At 44.9% G+C, this 15,829-nt stretch overlaps 2 protein-coding genes across 5 annotated transcripts in view; one reads left to right on the forward strand and one right to left on the reverse strand.

Annotated features, from left to right (window-relative positions):
* LOC111859859 (dedicator of cytokinesis protein 2) overlaps positions 1 to 15,829 on the reverse strand; it is a 70,123-nt gene that overhangs the window by 23,107 nt on the left and 31,187 nt on the right. The gene's annotated exons all lie outside the window — the stretch shown is intronic.
* insyn2b (inhibitory synaptic factor family member 2B) lies at positions 1,640 to 15,429 on the forward strand. Of its 4 annotated transcripts, none has more exons than XM_023842962.2 (4): positions 1,640 to 2,224; positions 8,248 to 9,914; positions 11,631 to 11,705; positions 13,401 to 15,429. In XM_023842962.2, the coding sequence occupies exons 2-4, from the start codon at positions 8,686 to 8,688 to the stop codon at positions 13,561 to 13,563; spliced, it is 1,467 nt and encodes a 488-aa protein (XP_023698730.2). In that variant the 5' UTR covers positions 1,640 to 2,224; positions 8,248 to 8,685; the 3' UTR covers positions 13,564 to 15,429. The 4 variants fall into 4 exon arrangements, with proteins under 4 accessions (XP_023698730.2, XP_023698729.2, XP_023698728.2 ...); XM_023842961.2 differs by having other exon boundaries at positions 8,263 to 9,914; XM_023842960.2 differs by lacking the exon at positions 1,640 to 2,224 and having other exon boundaries at positions 6,459 to 9,914.

Below are 15,829 nucleotides of genomic sequence, written 5' to 3' on the forward strand. Positions count from 1 at the left end.
TGCTTTTCATGGTCACTGGTTACTAGCCAGGAGAGGGCCCAGGTGGGGGGGTGGGTCATAGGGGTCTGGTTGATGTAATTCTGTTCCAGGCCCAGGAATTATGCAAGGATGGGTCTGCTGGTTCCTACCTCCCTTGTGCCACCGGCATTATAGTTATACAGACTCTAATTACTCTAATATGTTTTATCATTGTTCATTATAATTTTTTGGCAGGATAAACATGAATAAATCATAAATAGACATGGAAACTCCGCTGTACCAAACTCAGATTTACTATGTTGGAGTTCTGCTCAGAATCTCTGCTTGGTGTACTAGGTACACTGTGTGCTCAACATGTACATCCTACTGCTCTCTTTGGAATAACCCAGTAGTCCTAACAGTTCTTTTTATTTTAGACCTGCAGTGAAATAGGTCTGCATTGACTCATTGTCTCGATGGAAGCCCATTCTCTGTACTGACATGGGAAAACACACAAGACAGCAGCTAAATCACTGATACATCTAGATTAATAAAATTACTAGTTATTCCTATTGTGATATTAATCTAATGTGTTTTTCAGTGTGTCTAGCATATACACAAAGGTCTATTTGATGATAAAAAAAACTCAGTGTTCATGAGCGCTAATCAGCCTTCGTCTCCCTGCACCTTCATATGACTGGAAAGGTACTCACAGAGAGATCTCATTACACCAGCGTCAGACTCAAATTAAAAAGCGATTTGTGAATCCCTCCCTCCCCAAGACCTTATTTGGACATCTCTTTATACAATCTGCCACCTATTAATACTGCAAGTCAGCCTGCTGACTGGGTGCGTGAGCGAGCGATTTGTTTACAAATGTGTGACGGTGTGTGTTTGTGTGTGTCTGTCTGCTGGCAGCTGTGTCTTTGTGTGCATCTTCAAGGATGCACATCTGTGTGAGTGCTTATATATGCATGGACACCTATATGCGTGACTGAGTGTTTGTATGCATATCTGCGCTTGATGTGTTCGTGTGTCTTAAAATGTTTACATATGGATATGCCCGTGGTTCTTATAACCTTCAAGGGAATCTGTGGACCAGTTCAGACCAGTTCAGTAAACATATGTGCACAGTAACCCTTAAAGGGACACCCAGTACAATGTGCATGTTGAGCATCAAAAAAGCACACAAGCACATAAATACTGTATGTCACACAGATATATACACTGTCAAATGCACTGTGTAAAAACACACATTTATATATGCCGCATGCACATACATACATATATACATACACACATACATAGAAATATGTAATGTACACCACGCATAGACAAGCATACTCTCTGTCATGCACAGAGCTGTTCAGCTCTCCTCTAGTCCCTGTCAGTCCCCTGTCCTATCAGCCTTTCATCCCCGACAGTCACCAATCCCCTGTCAGTCCCCCACCCTATCAGTCTTAGTCTCATGTCCGTCTCAGTCTGAGCTGTTTTATTCTGTACTGTGTGAATACAGACAACTCCCATGTCTGAACTCTCTGATTAAGAATCTCTGCTGGAGGGTCTGTCACTTCTCTTTAAAACATCTGTGGGTATTTTTCACACGGTCCCTTCACTAGGAGTTGAAATTACCTCTCTCTCTCTCTCTCTCTCTCTCTCTCTCTCTCTCACACACACACACACACACACACACATACACACACACAAATACACTCCTCCTGCTCCCTCGTTCTCCCTCCAGCTGATTTCAGGAAGATTTCGCAAATCATCAGTGGAGCTGTGTATACAAATGTGTGTGAGAGAGAGAGAGGGAGAGAGGGAGAGAGAGAGAGAGAGAGAGAGAGAGAGAGAGAGGGAGAGAAGGGGAGAGAGCAAGAGGAGAGTCAGAGTGAGGCAGAAGCCAGCCGTCGAGGCAGGACTCCTGAGCTCAGGGCAGCCAACTGAAACAAGAGCGAGACGAAACCTCAGAAGTCACTCCTGAGCTACACTTGTTCCATTGAGGGTGCCGGCTGGCCGTGTGTGTGTGAGTGTGTCCGTGCGACAGAAAGCCAGAAGGTCCAGGTGAGCACTAGGACAGAAGGACAGCACGCTCACTGGCCTCAGTGGATGGACGATTCGACCAGGGTGTCCTCCAAGAGCCGGGACCAAGCAGTGGGGCAGTCCAAAGCTGGGCAAATTTGGAGATTATAACTGGAGTCTGTGGAATCAAGAGGCATTCCACAGCTATCAACATGGCTGGAACCCTGGCCGTAACCATGGAGTAGCGGTAAGTCACGGCAACAACACTGCAAGAACAACCTGGACGTCATATTAATGTTCTATGTAATGACTGAATGGTCAGCTACTGCCAGACAAACATGTCCCAGCGCTGGCCTTCATTTCCAGACAGTCCTTTGGAGGGGGGAGAGAGGGACTTTTTTTCTTAAAATCTAAAGCTGTGCATGAGGATTTGATGTGTGTGAGTTTATGGTGTGTCGAATGTCTGCATGCCCATGTATGTGTGTAAGTCTGGATGGTGGAGGTGGTGTCAACGTAACTTGTATGAGTTTGAATAGTGCGTGTCTTTGTGAGTGTATGGATATATGTGAAAGGGGCTATAGAGTATATAAAATAATTCACAAAACATCTGTGACTGCAATTAAACAATTAAAAATGCCAAAAATGTTGTATTTTGTTTGGTTACTTATGGTTAAGGTTAGGGCTGGGTATGGGTTAAGGTTGTCATTGATTAAATTAGGGTTTTTCCTATAGAAATGAATGGAGAGTCCCCACAAAGATTTGAATACAAACATGTGTGTGTGTGTGTATATGTGTATATATGTGTGTGTGTGGATTAGGTTTATATTACATTGTGGGGACCACAATGTCAATTTTTTTTTTACATTGTGGGGACCATTTTTCAGGTCCCCACAAAGATCTCGCAAATGGTTATGGTTAGGGCTGGGTAGGGGTTAAGGTCATCATGTTGGGAGTTGTCATTGATTAGATTAGGGTTTTCCCCATAGAAATGAATGGAGAGTCCCCACAAAGATATAATTACAAACCTATGTGTGTGTATGTGTGTGTGTGTGTGTGTGTGTGCGCGTACATATGGTGATGTGGATGGCATGATTGATGTTGTTTCTATGAGTCTATATGGCTCATGGTATTTAGTGAATTACAGCCATTACAGCTGTGCTCTGAGTCAGTCAGTCAGTTGTGCATTTGTTGTGCAAAAGTAATTTCTCTCTGAAATATTTATTCAGTGCTGGGTTTTAGCCGCACATTTTTAACTACAGCAGGTTCCACAGAACCCTGTGTGGCAGTTTTGCCCTCTGCATGCTTCTTTAACAAACTGCACAGAGCTAAACTGAGGGTCTGAACTCTTCGGGGGGATGTTAAAACCCCAGGAGGTGTTAGGTTTTAGATTGTGTAAGGGACACGTTTGTGAAGAACAGTGTTCCAGCACTGGACCTCCCGATAGCGCAACATTAAGTGTGCTGTGTGCTGCTGGGACTTATTCCGGCACCCTTTGTCCTGGACGCCGACGCAGACACCTGGAAAAGTGTTTGACCCGGCAAGGTCCTCTCCTGTGCTAACACACTATACGCCCTGGCTAAGAGCATGCACACACACACACACAGACACACACGCTCACCCACACACACACACACACACACACACATAAAGTGAGAGACCGGCACATGAACTACCTATCTGTATGCATTCATTATTATTTCTGATTATACATCTATATGTCACACTATTTTGTATGTAAATACTGCAATACCACACTGGGCAGGATGGTGACTCTGGGTGACACTATTGCCTCAAACTTCCAGTAAAAGCGATACAAATTTTGCCTCAGTTCAGAGTGTGCGAAGCTTCCCGTTAAACATCTGTATCACAGTGGTGTTTCTGGTTAAACACCTGTATGTCACAGTGGTGTTTCCCATTAAACACCTGCACAACTTGCTGGTGTTTCCCTTTAAACACTTGCACATCTTATTAGGGTTCCCCTTTAAACACCTACTTTGATATTTCCCTTTACACACCTGTACATCGTGCTGGTGTTGCCCATTAAACACCTGCCTATAACACTGAAGTTTCCCGTGAAACGCCTGCATGTCACAGTGCTGTTTCTCATCAGACACATACACATCTCACTGGTGTTTGCCCTGAAAAACCTGCATAACACACTGGTGCTTCCCTTTACACACCTGCACATGCTGGTATTTCTTGGTAAACACCTGCATATCACATTGGCGATTCCCATTAAACATCTGCACGTCACAGTAGTGTTTCCCATTAAACACCTACACATCACACTGGCATTTTCCCAATAAACACCCACATATCACAGAAGTATTTCTCTTTGAGCACCAACATGCCACAATGGTATTTCTCATTAAACAAATGTACATCACACTGGTATTCCCCATTAAACACCAGCATGTCCCACCACAATGTGTTCTGTTAAACAGCTATGCTGTGGTGTAAACTACTCAGGGTTAAAAAGTACGCCTCACTTCACAGTATACAGATCATTGTCCTTTGAGACCAACGGCGATCTTTAAGGGCTGAGGGGAATGTTTAAATTGGGCTTCCACAAAAAATGAGGACTTCGTTTTCCATAAACAAATAAATCAAATAAATGGTGCAAGCCCTACAGTCTTTTCAAGGAGACACAAATACTACGAAAAAGCATCGCTAATGCATTATTCTGTATGAGTAATCTCAAATGCAGGCCATAGATGTCTCTGCTAACACATATCTCATAAGCCAGAATCCTCAGGCAGCATGAGCACCAACCATTCAGAGAAATGTATCAGTTCTGATATTAATTTAACACTACCACAATTTGAACTGATATCTTTTTTATCGTGATCTGGTTATATTGGGCAAAACTGGACCAAGGGGGAAACAGAGGGAACACAGAGAATGTTAAATCAATAAACCTGGAAAAGAGGGTTATAAATCTATTGAGAAATATAAAGTGGTGATACTGTGACTGACATGCCGCTACTTTGTAAATAACCCCAGTCTGCTTGTGTATATTCCTGCCATTGAATCAGTAATTGAAAGTTACTATGGAAGGGATATTTACTAAGGAAAAGTTACACCTGCTACGTTTCTCTTTGCACCAACATTACAGTCTTTGATTCAGCTGCTAAAAGCTTATCTTTGCCTTCACTTTCTATTAGTTATCTTTGCAGCACTTTGTACTTTTGTCTTCCTTCCTTCTTTTGGTCTCCTAATAGCTGACAGTGAAAAAATGGTCCTGTTACCAAATGGTTTCCGGGTTTTGGTCTCTCAAGAGAGCCCAGTTTTATACCTTTCAGGAAGGCACATAACCTGAATTTCTTCTGTAAAAATACCCCGATGGATAAACTGTAAATATGTAAATATGTTACCAGTGATAGCTGCTCTGGATTTCAGTGTCAGGTGGATGGAATATGCATCGTATTGACACAATCCTTAAAAAAGCCTGTGTCTTCCCATTATAAACTGGAAGGGGCACCACTGTTGCTAGAGCAGTGTAGTACTGTCACTGCTGCTCCGCCTTACAATACAAAGATCACCTTGAAAAGTCCTTCTCCCGCCTCCATATCATCAAAATGATGTTACTGCCAGGGGGTGGAACAGCAAACCTGTCTTGTCTGAATTTCACCCTAGGTCTCAATCTGTCCCTTTAGCTGGGGTTGTACATCTGGGAGTTTAATCAGTTAAAAGTGGTGATTAATTGTTACGGGGGGGGGGATGTGCGCTGATGTCCTGGCCTCTTGGTGCCCCCCTGCTCCCCCATGCTACTCTACTGAGAAGGGCAGTTACACATGTTATGTTCCAAGCCTTTTAGCTGGGCACTTAAATGCCAGGGTCGGGACAGTTACACATGGTGGTTCGGTTAAATAATCGCAAATGATTTTATTTGTTATTTAATTAGTTTCTTGATTAGATTAAGGTCTGTCTCGGAAGGGACAATTTTACCCATTTGCTCTGGAGTATATTTTAGTGACAAAATTCAGGTTATATGTCTTTTTTAAGGAGGTTAGAGCAAGACCCCTGCCGGGACATCTGGGAACTGCCCATGTTCCGAAAAACAGTAAAATTCAGGTGAACTAACTGATTTCTTTAAAAACTGCTTTTTACTTTCCTATTTTTGCATTGCTCTTGTTTCATACATTTTTTAATACATATATATATATATATATATATATATATATATATATATATATATATAATTAATTTCTTTTTTTTTGGGGGGGGGGGTTACAATGCACCTGTTGTTCTACAGAGCAGAACACAAAGCAGGATTATGGGACAGACAAGACCGAGCTGCAGAGGGATTGCAGTGGCCTGCATTTGGCAGGATCTGGATTAATGGCGTGGAGCAAAGTGGACTGAGGTTGTTATATAAATGACAGCGTCAGTCGTGATGCTCGGCACGGTGTACAGCTGTGACCCATGCGCCTGCAGTCCCCTCAACCCGCCCCCCCTCCCCCCCAACCCCCTCGCACACATACACTCCTGCGGTCAGGTGACCACATGTAGACACGGAGACTTTAACACAAGCTGCCCGCTTCGCCAGAATGATCAAAAGGTCTGTCGTCAAGGGTATTAATGTTAAATGGGGGTTTAAACATCCACACACAATGCTGACGCCACTCTCTTCTGCAAATTAAACTGAGGGACAGAGGCAGGTGATACAAACATATAGCCCCTCCATTCACCTCTCAGAAACACACATATGTACACACAAGCATGCAGGCCCTGCCATTCTCACCTGCCTCCCCCCGGATCCCAAAAATGACCACCATAACCCCTACCCAGCCCTAACCTTAATCATAAGTAAGCAAACAAAATACAAGACTTTTGGCGCTTTTAGTTTTTTGATTGCAGTCACAGATACTTATAAAATTGAATTTCCCCATGTGGGGGCCAAACAAATTGTCCCCACAGCGTCAGAATAGCTGATTTTCATCACATTGTGGAGATATTTGTCCCCCACAATGTAATGAATACCTGGAGCACGCATACAGACACACACACGCGCACACACGCACGCACACGCACACGCACAGATCCTCCACTACACCCCCGCAGCTCCACGGCCTCCTGCTCCACTTATTCATTTTTGCTGTCACTAACTAATGAAGCCATTAGCACACCTGCATAAATTATTACCAACACAAGCCCCCCCCCCCATGATGTGGACTGAATTAACACTAAAGCTTAGCACCAGACAGGCACCAATACATACCACAGGAAAAAAACTAAGATTCTCCCGTCCACTGGAAGGTTGACTCTGAGGGACAGTTAGGTATAAATCATACGAATGGCCCCCACCTATAGATTTGTAAATTATGATACTTATTAAATGGAGACATCTCTTGTACCCTTACCATGTTTTGCACAGAACTGATACTGAAGTACTGCGTTTAAAAGATATACTTGCTCTATGCTTTACTGTACCCTTACTAACCTCGCCTGCACAAATAGTGTGTCTCTGCTTTGTTGTAAACGGATCGACTGTCTGCACCTCAGTTTCTGCTGATTCTGGTCATTCTGTTGTTTCACCTGATCAGTGACTTTCCCCAGGGCAATTCCCAGCCTCCCCTGGATCCAAATAATATTTATCCGATGCCCAGCATCTGGACTATTTCTTATGCAATTACATATTTCTGATATTTCCTGTCTGAAATCTCGTCCTTACAAGAGGCTATTTTCTGGACTATGGCCCTTCCGTATATTGCAGGAATTTCTCTTCACAAAATACAAGCAAAATGGTTTAATTTAATTTTTAAGATTACCAAGGTGTAACTTAAGGGGAAAACACACCAATCACTAATCAATCACAAATTGTCAAAATGGAATGTAAACAAGAAGCAGTGAAATTACTGCAGCCGTCAAGCTGTCTGTAATGATAAATTACATCGTGTGGCAGGAAAAAAGATGCAGAATGTGCAAATATGAAACTGATGGCCTTTGAAGCTGCCCAGGATGAGTTAGGGGTGTCCAAACTGATACAACCAGGAGCAGTGATAATGAGTTTCTGCCTGGTAATTTTTGCTGTAGTCGTCCAATGTAAATTGTCATTTTTAATACTGAAAAGAAAGCCTTGCGATCATCCCGTCCAGACATGCAATGTTAAAACCTACTGCTGATCCTCAGGCTGTGTCTGTGCAGCATAAAACTTCTATATAGCTATGAAAAAATGTGACTCAAGGCCAGGAGCTGAAGAGGTTTTTAATAAAAAAGGTATGAATAAAAGGCTTTTTCCATATTTATGTTATAAACTATAACTACCAGTCTGTGTCTTTGTAGGATGCTGCCCAGATGGTCAACCATTTCCTGGACACCTTTTCCTCTTTCCAATGTCCAATAGATAATATCCAGCCACCAGGCAGGTAACTCCAGTAGCCAATATCCAATCACCAGGCAGGTAACTCCAGTAGCCAATATCCAATCACCTGGCAGGTAACTCCAGTAGCCAATATCCAGTCACTAGGCAGGCACATCCAATAGCCAATATCCAATCACCAGGCAGGTGCTCAATCAAGCACACACTTTAATACAGTGACACATAAATTATCACTGCAAGACAAGTTCTGCCCACTTTTTCTCAACGTTAATTCACAAGCCCTAATCTTCATCTTATTTCACCTCTTAACGAGCCTAGGTGCAAAATGGCCAAGAGCGTCCTCTCTCATATGAGCTCCTCAGGGGGCTGAGTCAGTGTGTCTGGTCATGGGGAGACGAGCAGCTGACATCACCAATCCAGTGACAGAGTTAGGTGTACCACTGGCGGAGGGGCGGGGCTGGAAGATGGGGGGCAGTGAAAAAGTTGGTGGGATGTTGCCACAGAAATGGGGCCCCCTTTGCAGTGTGGGGGTGCAGACATCCCCTGGACTCCAAGCGCTGACCTCCCTAAAGAAAAGGAAACACCTTGGCCAATCTGAGAACACCACCAGCCAACAAGGTGGAGGTGATGTCACAGAAGCTATGGTGACCTCACTATTGAGGATTTCCCATGAGTCAGAAGTTGATGCCACTAGGGAATCCTCACAGAATACAGCTAATAGCATCACGCAAGGTGCAGTAAATGCAGATGGAGGAGGTGGAGTCTACTGCCATCGGATGATCAAGGTGAATGCTGCACAATCAGGAGGACCATCGAGCTGCCAGCTGAAATGCAATAGAAGCTCCCGGTACACTAACGGTAGCATTGTTGCATCAGAAGCAGTCGGTGGAGTGATCTCTGATGCCGATGAAGGGGTGGAGCCAGTGCCTAGTACACCCGTACAACAGGACAGGGGGCGGGGCACAAAAGATTGGCAGGCCAGTCCTCGGCCCTGCCCCCTCGCTCCCCGGCTGTGCGCTAAGTGTGGCCGACGGCAGACCCCCGCCTCGACCTGCATGTCTCCAACCTGCCGTAGGAGGACTGCCCTGCTGAAATCAAGTGGGGGAGTCCCCCTGACACACCCAACACCCAAATCATCTAGTCCACCTTCCCCGACACACACATATCCAAAACCATCTAGTTCCACCCCACCATCACAAAGACCAACAACCCAATCTACCACACAGGCTCCGCCCACTCACACACTCTTTAAGCAAGCCATCCCTGCCCCCCAGAATCCCACTGACTTGCAACCTAGTACACCTCTTCCTTCTACATACACACTCCCCACACCCACAACCCCATTCACCCCAAACAAAACCCCTGACTCAGAAGCTCCAGCAGAACCTTCGATTGCTTCAAGCCACCAAGTGGACCCAGCTCTGCTGTTCCCAGATACCCACAACCATCACGTTCCTCTGTCAACACCGACAATCCCACAATGCAACGGCATTTCCGGGGGGCTCCACAGTCGGCTGCAAAGCGTGGAAGAGAATCTACTCTACAACCAGGAGAAGATAAAGGTCCTGCTCAACGTCATTCAGGACCTTGAGAAAAACAAGGCTCTAAGTGAAGGGTAGGTGGCAAAGATGGCCAAGCAAAGTGTGCGTGGGCCCACATATTGTTTATGGTATGTCATCTAGCTGTCTGAAAAAAGTCGCAACAGCAATGTCAATGCACCATGGTCATCCAACAATATAAATGGTCTTCGTAACTACAAACATAGTTGTGTCGTCAATCAAAGCTTTGGTGTATATCACCCTCTTTCAGGGTGCTTTGATTTCACTACACAGTTCATTTTCTTTTGTTGTTTTACCGTTCAGTGGGCACAGCTGTAACTCCTCGAAAGACACAGCGACAGAGGCGGGAATACATGTGCTCATTCCTAAACACTCCATCACTTCATCTTTTGTCTAACTCTCACTATATATGGATGCCACCAGACACTTAGTCACTCACTGGACCACATCTGGAAAATCAGTTACTCAGTGAAACATTAAGGTTTATTGCATTGAATGAATTTGGAAAAAGCGCAAATCATACCAGATGGACTTCAGTGTACAAACAAGGATAGTTCTGAACTCATATTTTCTCATATTTTTAACCAACCCATACTGTCTCTATGGCGTGTTTCCTACATAACAGCCATTTGGGAAACCCACAAATTTAGGCCACTGTAATCAATGAAATGTGTAACTGATACTTAAAAATAAAAAAAACAACTATAATAAATAAATAAATAAATAAATATGAGAGTATGACTGAAACATAATTTTCTCAGCAGATTTGAACTTGCTGTAACCTTTTTTTATGACATGCTAGTTGCATTTTAACAATGTTTTCAAACTGCCCAAAATATATGACAACAAGCCAGCCTATGTGTAGCCTCTAGTTTTATTCTCCAGTGTTTAATTTAGACTACAATACATTACTTAAAGATATATTTTATTATAATGTATGCACAAAGTAAATGAAAGTCTTTGTGAAATACCTAGGGGCAGGGTCAAAGATCAGTATATTTTAACAGCAGTTAAATCATTCATTTACTCATGAAGGTTTAAACTGGATGCTGTGCCCGGGGTTGCGACATCTCACATTGTTTCCGGGTCCGATAACGGTCAGGAGACTGACCATAACCCGCAGTAGCGTAGGTGTGAGGCTATGCATTGTTAGATGGAAGCAACGGCTGTGCTGGGTGTCATGTGACACACCTGCATTCACCCTCCCCAGAATACACCTCCCACAACAAACCCACAACTACTTCTCTCCACGGCACCTCCATTCCACAGTCCCCATGGTAACGGCAGCCCCCACCCCCGGTGCGGCTCGTCCTTGTTTTTAGCTTGATCTTAGTGAGAATTCTACTCCTTCTCCGTTCCTTCACTCTCTCTTCCGCTTTCTCTCTACGTCTATCTCAGCCGCAAGCCTAAAAAGCATTCTCTCCCCCTTGCCTCCCTCTCTTCCCCATCCCACCGGCCCCGTCTCCCTCCTTCCCACTCCCCCTCTGTTCCATCTCCATCCTGTTTTCTTCCTCTCTCCCTTATTTACATCCTTTCCTTCACTGTGAAGTTCCCCTCACTAAAAGGAAGAAATTGTAATGTAACTAACCCAGTAAATATTACCGCATGAACTGTGTAATTAAGGTCGTTATTTGCTGCGTTTTTGAATGTGAGCGCGGGGGTGTTGCGTTTCAATGATTTCCATGCGCGTCTGTGCGCGCAGATGTGCAAGAAAATGTCTCCCCTCACTACTGGCACCTCAGTCTGCTTCTGTCACCTTGTTTTTGCGACAGTCGGTGTTCCTACAGGACTGGACAAGACCTGAACAACTGCTCCACGTGCCAGACCATGGCCTGCATCATTTACAGGTATCTGCAAACATGCATGTCAGTGATGCCCCACCTCCACTACCTGTGCTCTCTGCCTGATGGTTATCCAGACTGCAGACGTCTGCTTTGCATCATAATTCACTGCATTCCTTCCCTTTCACAACACAGATTACTGTGTGGAAATTTCTTTCTCAAAGCTACCTCTCCTTTCCTGTCCCGCGTTCTGCTTCTCTGCATTCCTTCTTGTCTTTCCCGACTTTTACACATTTCCTCTCTCCTCTGTCACTTTCTATATACTTCTCCATCTGCTTTCAGCAATTTGGCTCCCAGAAAGATTATTTCAAATGTACTCATTCAGGATGTCAGTTTACCGCATGATACTCACACACACACACACACACACACACACCTGCAAGCACAGACACGCCGTCGCATATAAACTTATATGCACATATATTTGTCAAACATATTTCTTGATATTAAAAGAGACAATATTTTGCTTACTAATTTACCAAGATAAAAAGGAGATTTTTTTGTATTAAGCACCTTGAGACGGAACAAAAGCAAAAGGCAAAGATTATACACCATATTAGCATGTGTGTGGGAAGGCTGAATTGTCAAAGGGGCTGTTCTTTAATTATTTTCCAGCAGAAAATGAGAGTTTGATGCTGGCGGTCCGGAGATATTTCGTCTGGTCAATTTGAATTAATGTGCACGGAGGAGATGAAGTGGAACATCGACAGAAGGAGACGATGTGCTGAGCCAGTCTGGAGACCTTGAAAAGCCTATCTACTGCTAGGACACACACACACACACACGCACGCACACACACACACACACGCACACACACACACATGCACGCACACACACACACAGACACACACACACACACGCATGCACAAACACCCTTTGTGGCCTGCAGGGTTCGCTGCATACAAAAACCAGACCAGGCACACACAGCAGACGCTCCTAAACACGCTTCTCACGGCTGAATCGTCCCCAATTAGTTTTAGGACCTGCTGGAGCTAATCAGGTACAAGCTCCAGTCACAACCATTAGCAGGACTGACCCTATAGTAAGTAATGAGGCTGTACCACGATGACAGAGATGACAAACGCACATTCATACCAAAGAATACTAATAGTCCCCCTCCCTGTAGGCTTAGGGTTGGCATGTGCCCTCTTTCTCACGCTGTCTGGGTCTCTGTGCATTAATAAGGGATTTGCTCTCTGTTGGTGGATGATTTATTCATCTGGCGCTATTGTTGCTCCTTCTCATCTACATAACCGCAATTTTCCCCATTTCATTGATTTCCCCACCTCATGTTCTGTTAATCTCATTCTGTGTACTCATCCCGTCTCTCTCGCATTCTGTCGTCTGGATGACAAGTTCAAGATGTCATTAAGTCTCTTTCGGATGCTGACGGGGTCTCAAACCCATAATCCGGCAGGCACTTCTACTTCACTGGACACTGAACTCCCAGTTTTCTCAATTTCCGCCACAAAATATTCTCTACACATGATTCGTTTAGCTTCTTCTACTTCATTCCTATTCGGGCACAGTTCCGTACAGACACAGACAAACACACGGCACATATACACAGCCTCGTGAACCTGCAGATGCCTGAGTTACCAACACAGGCATCCATACAAACTTCCACACAGGCTGACACACATCACACGCCGAACGTATGCGTGAATGAATGAATGATGTCACATCTCTGCTCTTCCACAGCGTGGAACATGAATTTCGCCTGCAGGAAGACCGTTTCAAAGGCGTTCTGGAATCCCTTGAGAGGGAGTATGACGTTCCAAGTCTAGAACCTCCTGTTCCTCCAATAACCAGCTACAAGAACAAAGTAAAGAAGCTGCGCAGGAAGTGCTTTTGGTGGCTCTAAACCCTGACTGGCCTGTTCTTTCAGTGGCTGTGGGGGAGGCTTTCAATATCTGTCATGGAAATGCAGTCTTTTGCCGATGATTCTCTGCCGAATTCCCCTCCGGCACATCTCCTGTTCAATTGGTTTGCCCCACGTCATGCTTTCCAGAAAGAGTCCAAGGATAATGTGCTCTAGGACCTGCAGGTGTCCCCGGCTGTCTTCCACACACCCACCATACTGCTACATGATACAAGAGGGACTGTCTCTGGTCAGTCGTAATCATGACAAGACTAAACCTTCTGGTCACACAGAGAAATGAACAATCCATCTCCTTTCCTTGAACGGCACAAGCCTCCATTGCTAGGAGAGTGATGGACATTTGTGATATATGGAGTATTGAAGAGATTGCATTGAATAACTATTACGGTGTCACATAGAGAGGAGGCGGAGGTCTGTGTGCTGCATCCTAATCATGCTGCAGTTGTCAGGTGTGCACCGGAGTTTACTTTCTCTGCCGACTGCTGATCACAAAGGTGGTACAGAGGGTGTCACACATGCAGCAGATGCTCTATAGCCTGGCAGTTATAAAGGTGGTGCAGAGAGGCTTACACACACAGCCGCTGCTCTGCAGACTGCCGATAATAAAGGTGGTGCAGAGGGACTCACACACACAGCAGATGCTTTGCAGACTGCCGATCATAAAGGTGGTGCAGAGGGCATTGCACACAGCTGCTTTCTTGCAGACTGCCTATCATAAAGGTGGTGCAGAGGGTCTCACACACACAGCAGCTGCTGCTCTATAGACTGCCAATTATAAACTTGGTGCAGAGGGCTTCACACACAGCTACTGCTCTGCAGACTGCCGATTATATACTGTATGTGGTGCAGAGTGTATTAGATGCAGCTGCTGCTCTGCAGACTGCCTATTATAAAGGTTGTGTAGAGGGTCTCACATACACAACCGCTGCTATGCAGACTGCCAATTATAAAGGTGGTACAGGGGGTATTACACACACAGCTCTGCTCTGCAGATTACCGACCATAAAGGTGGTGCAGAGGTAGTTGCTGCTTTGCAGGCTGCTGGCCAAAGTAACATGAAGGTCCGGAGGTCCGGTGAGGGATGGCTGTCCGCCTGATTGGTGCCTCCTTATTACAGAGATGCAGCCTGTCTTTTTTACTTAGTCTCACCAGTAACTGCAACAAAACAAGACCTACACTCTCCCATGTTAAGGTGGCAGGTTCTATGCCCCCAGTTACGAGGAAATCACGGCTTCCATGTAGACGGTCACTTATTTTTCTGCAGGTCAAACGTGAGTATATGCTTTCTTATTGGTATGATACCTATACTGCTCTCCTCCAGTCAAAGACATTTGACCCCTTACTAATCTGTACCTCCAGTCAGGTGCCCAAACTCTATCATTCTCTTATCTTTTCTGTCATTTTCCCTTCTCTCCCCCACTCTCTACATCTATCGTTTACTCCGTTTCATTCCTTAGATCTCCTCACTCACTCCTCACCCTAACTAATGAAATTCACTTGCATAGGTGTAGATTTAGGAAGGGACAAGGGGTCTGGCCCCCATTTGTTGTTAAGAAAGTGAATAGCTGTCCCACTCAGAAATACGTGACCATCTAAAATTTTGTATGGTGTTGTATTAGCTGTGTCCCACAGGGCTACACATATCTAGCAATTATAATACAAGCACTTAAAACACATATAGAGGCAGAACAATATAACCATCCCATATTTATAAAGCATTTGCATAACCAGTTTTTTAAATTGTCTCCAGTACGATTGCATCCTGCAATCCCTCATCTGCTCTCAGTTCTTGCTCCGTTCTTTGTTAGCACTAAATCTATGAAAGCAAATAAAGTGTATTTTCAATTAGCCGTCATGTATTTATTCGCCTTTTTTCGCATTTTATTGGTTCTCCAGTTGTGTGTGTGTGTGAGGGAGGGGGAACCTGCAACGTGGGCGAGGAAACACGGCCCCTCAGTGCAAACCACTTCTTGCGGCACTTGCACTAGATCCGGCTCGAAATTGAAAACTTTGACAGACGCCGGTGTGCGGGGCGGGCGTCCCTCGGAGGCCCATCGCTCTCATTTCCATTTCTCATTTCCTCCCTCTAATTCCAGACGCACGCACGCATTCATGCACAGGCATACAGGCACAGAGACGAGACGCATGTGCACAGGTGCAAGCATTCAGGTGTATACACTGGCATGGATGCTGACTGGGGGGGGGGGGGGGATTCTAGGACTTGACCTATAGGGGGAGCCCGGCCCAC

Source organism: Paramormyrops kingsleyae, chromosome 10, assembly GCF_048594095.1.
Source record: "Paramormyrops kingsleyae isolate MSU_618 chromosome 10, PKINGS_0.4, whole genome shotgun sequence".
NCBI lineage: Eukaryota > Metazoa > Chordata > Actinopteri > Osteoglossiformes > Mormyridae > Paramormyrops > Paramormyrops kingsleyae.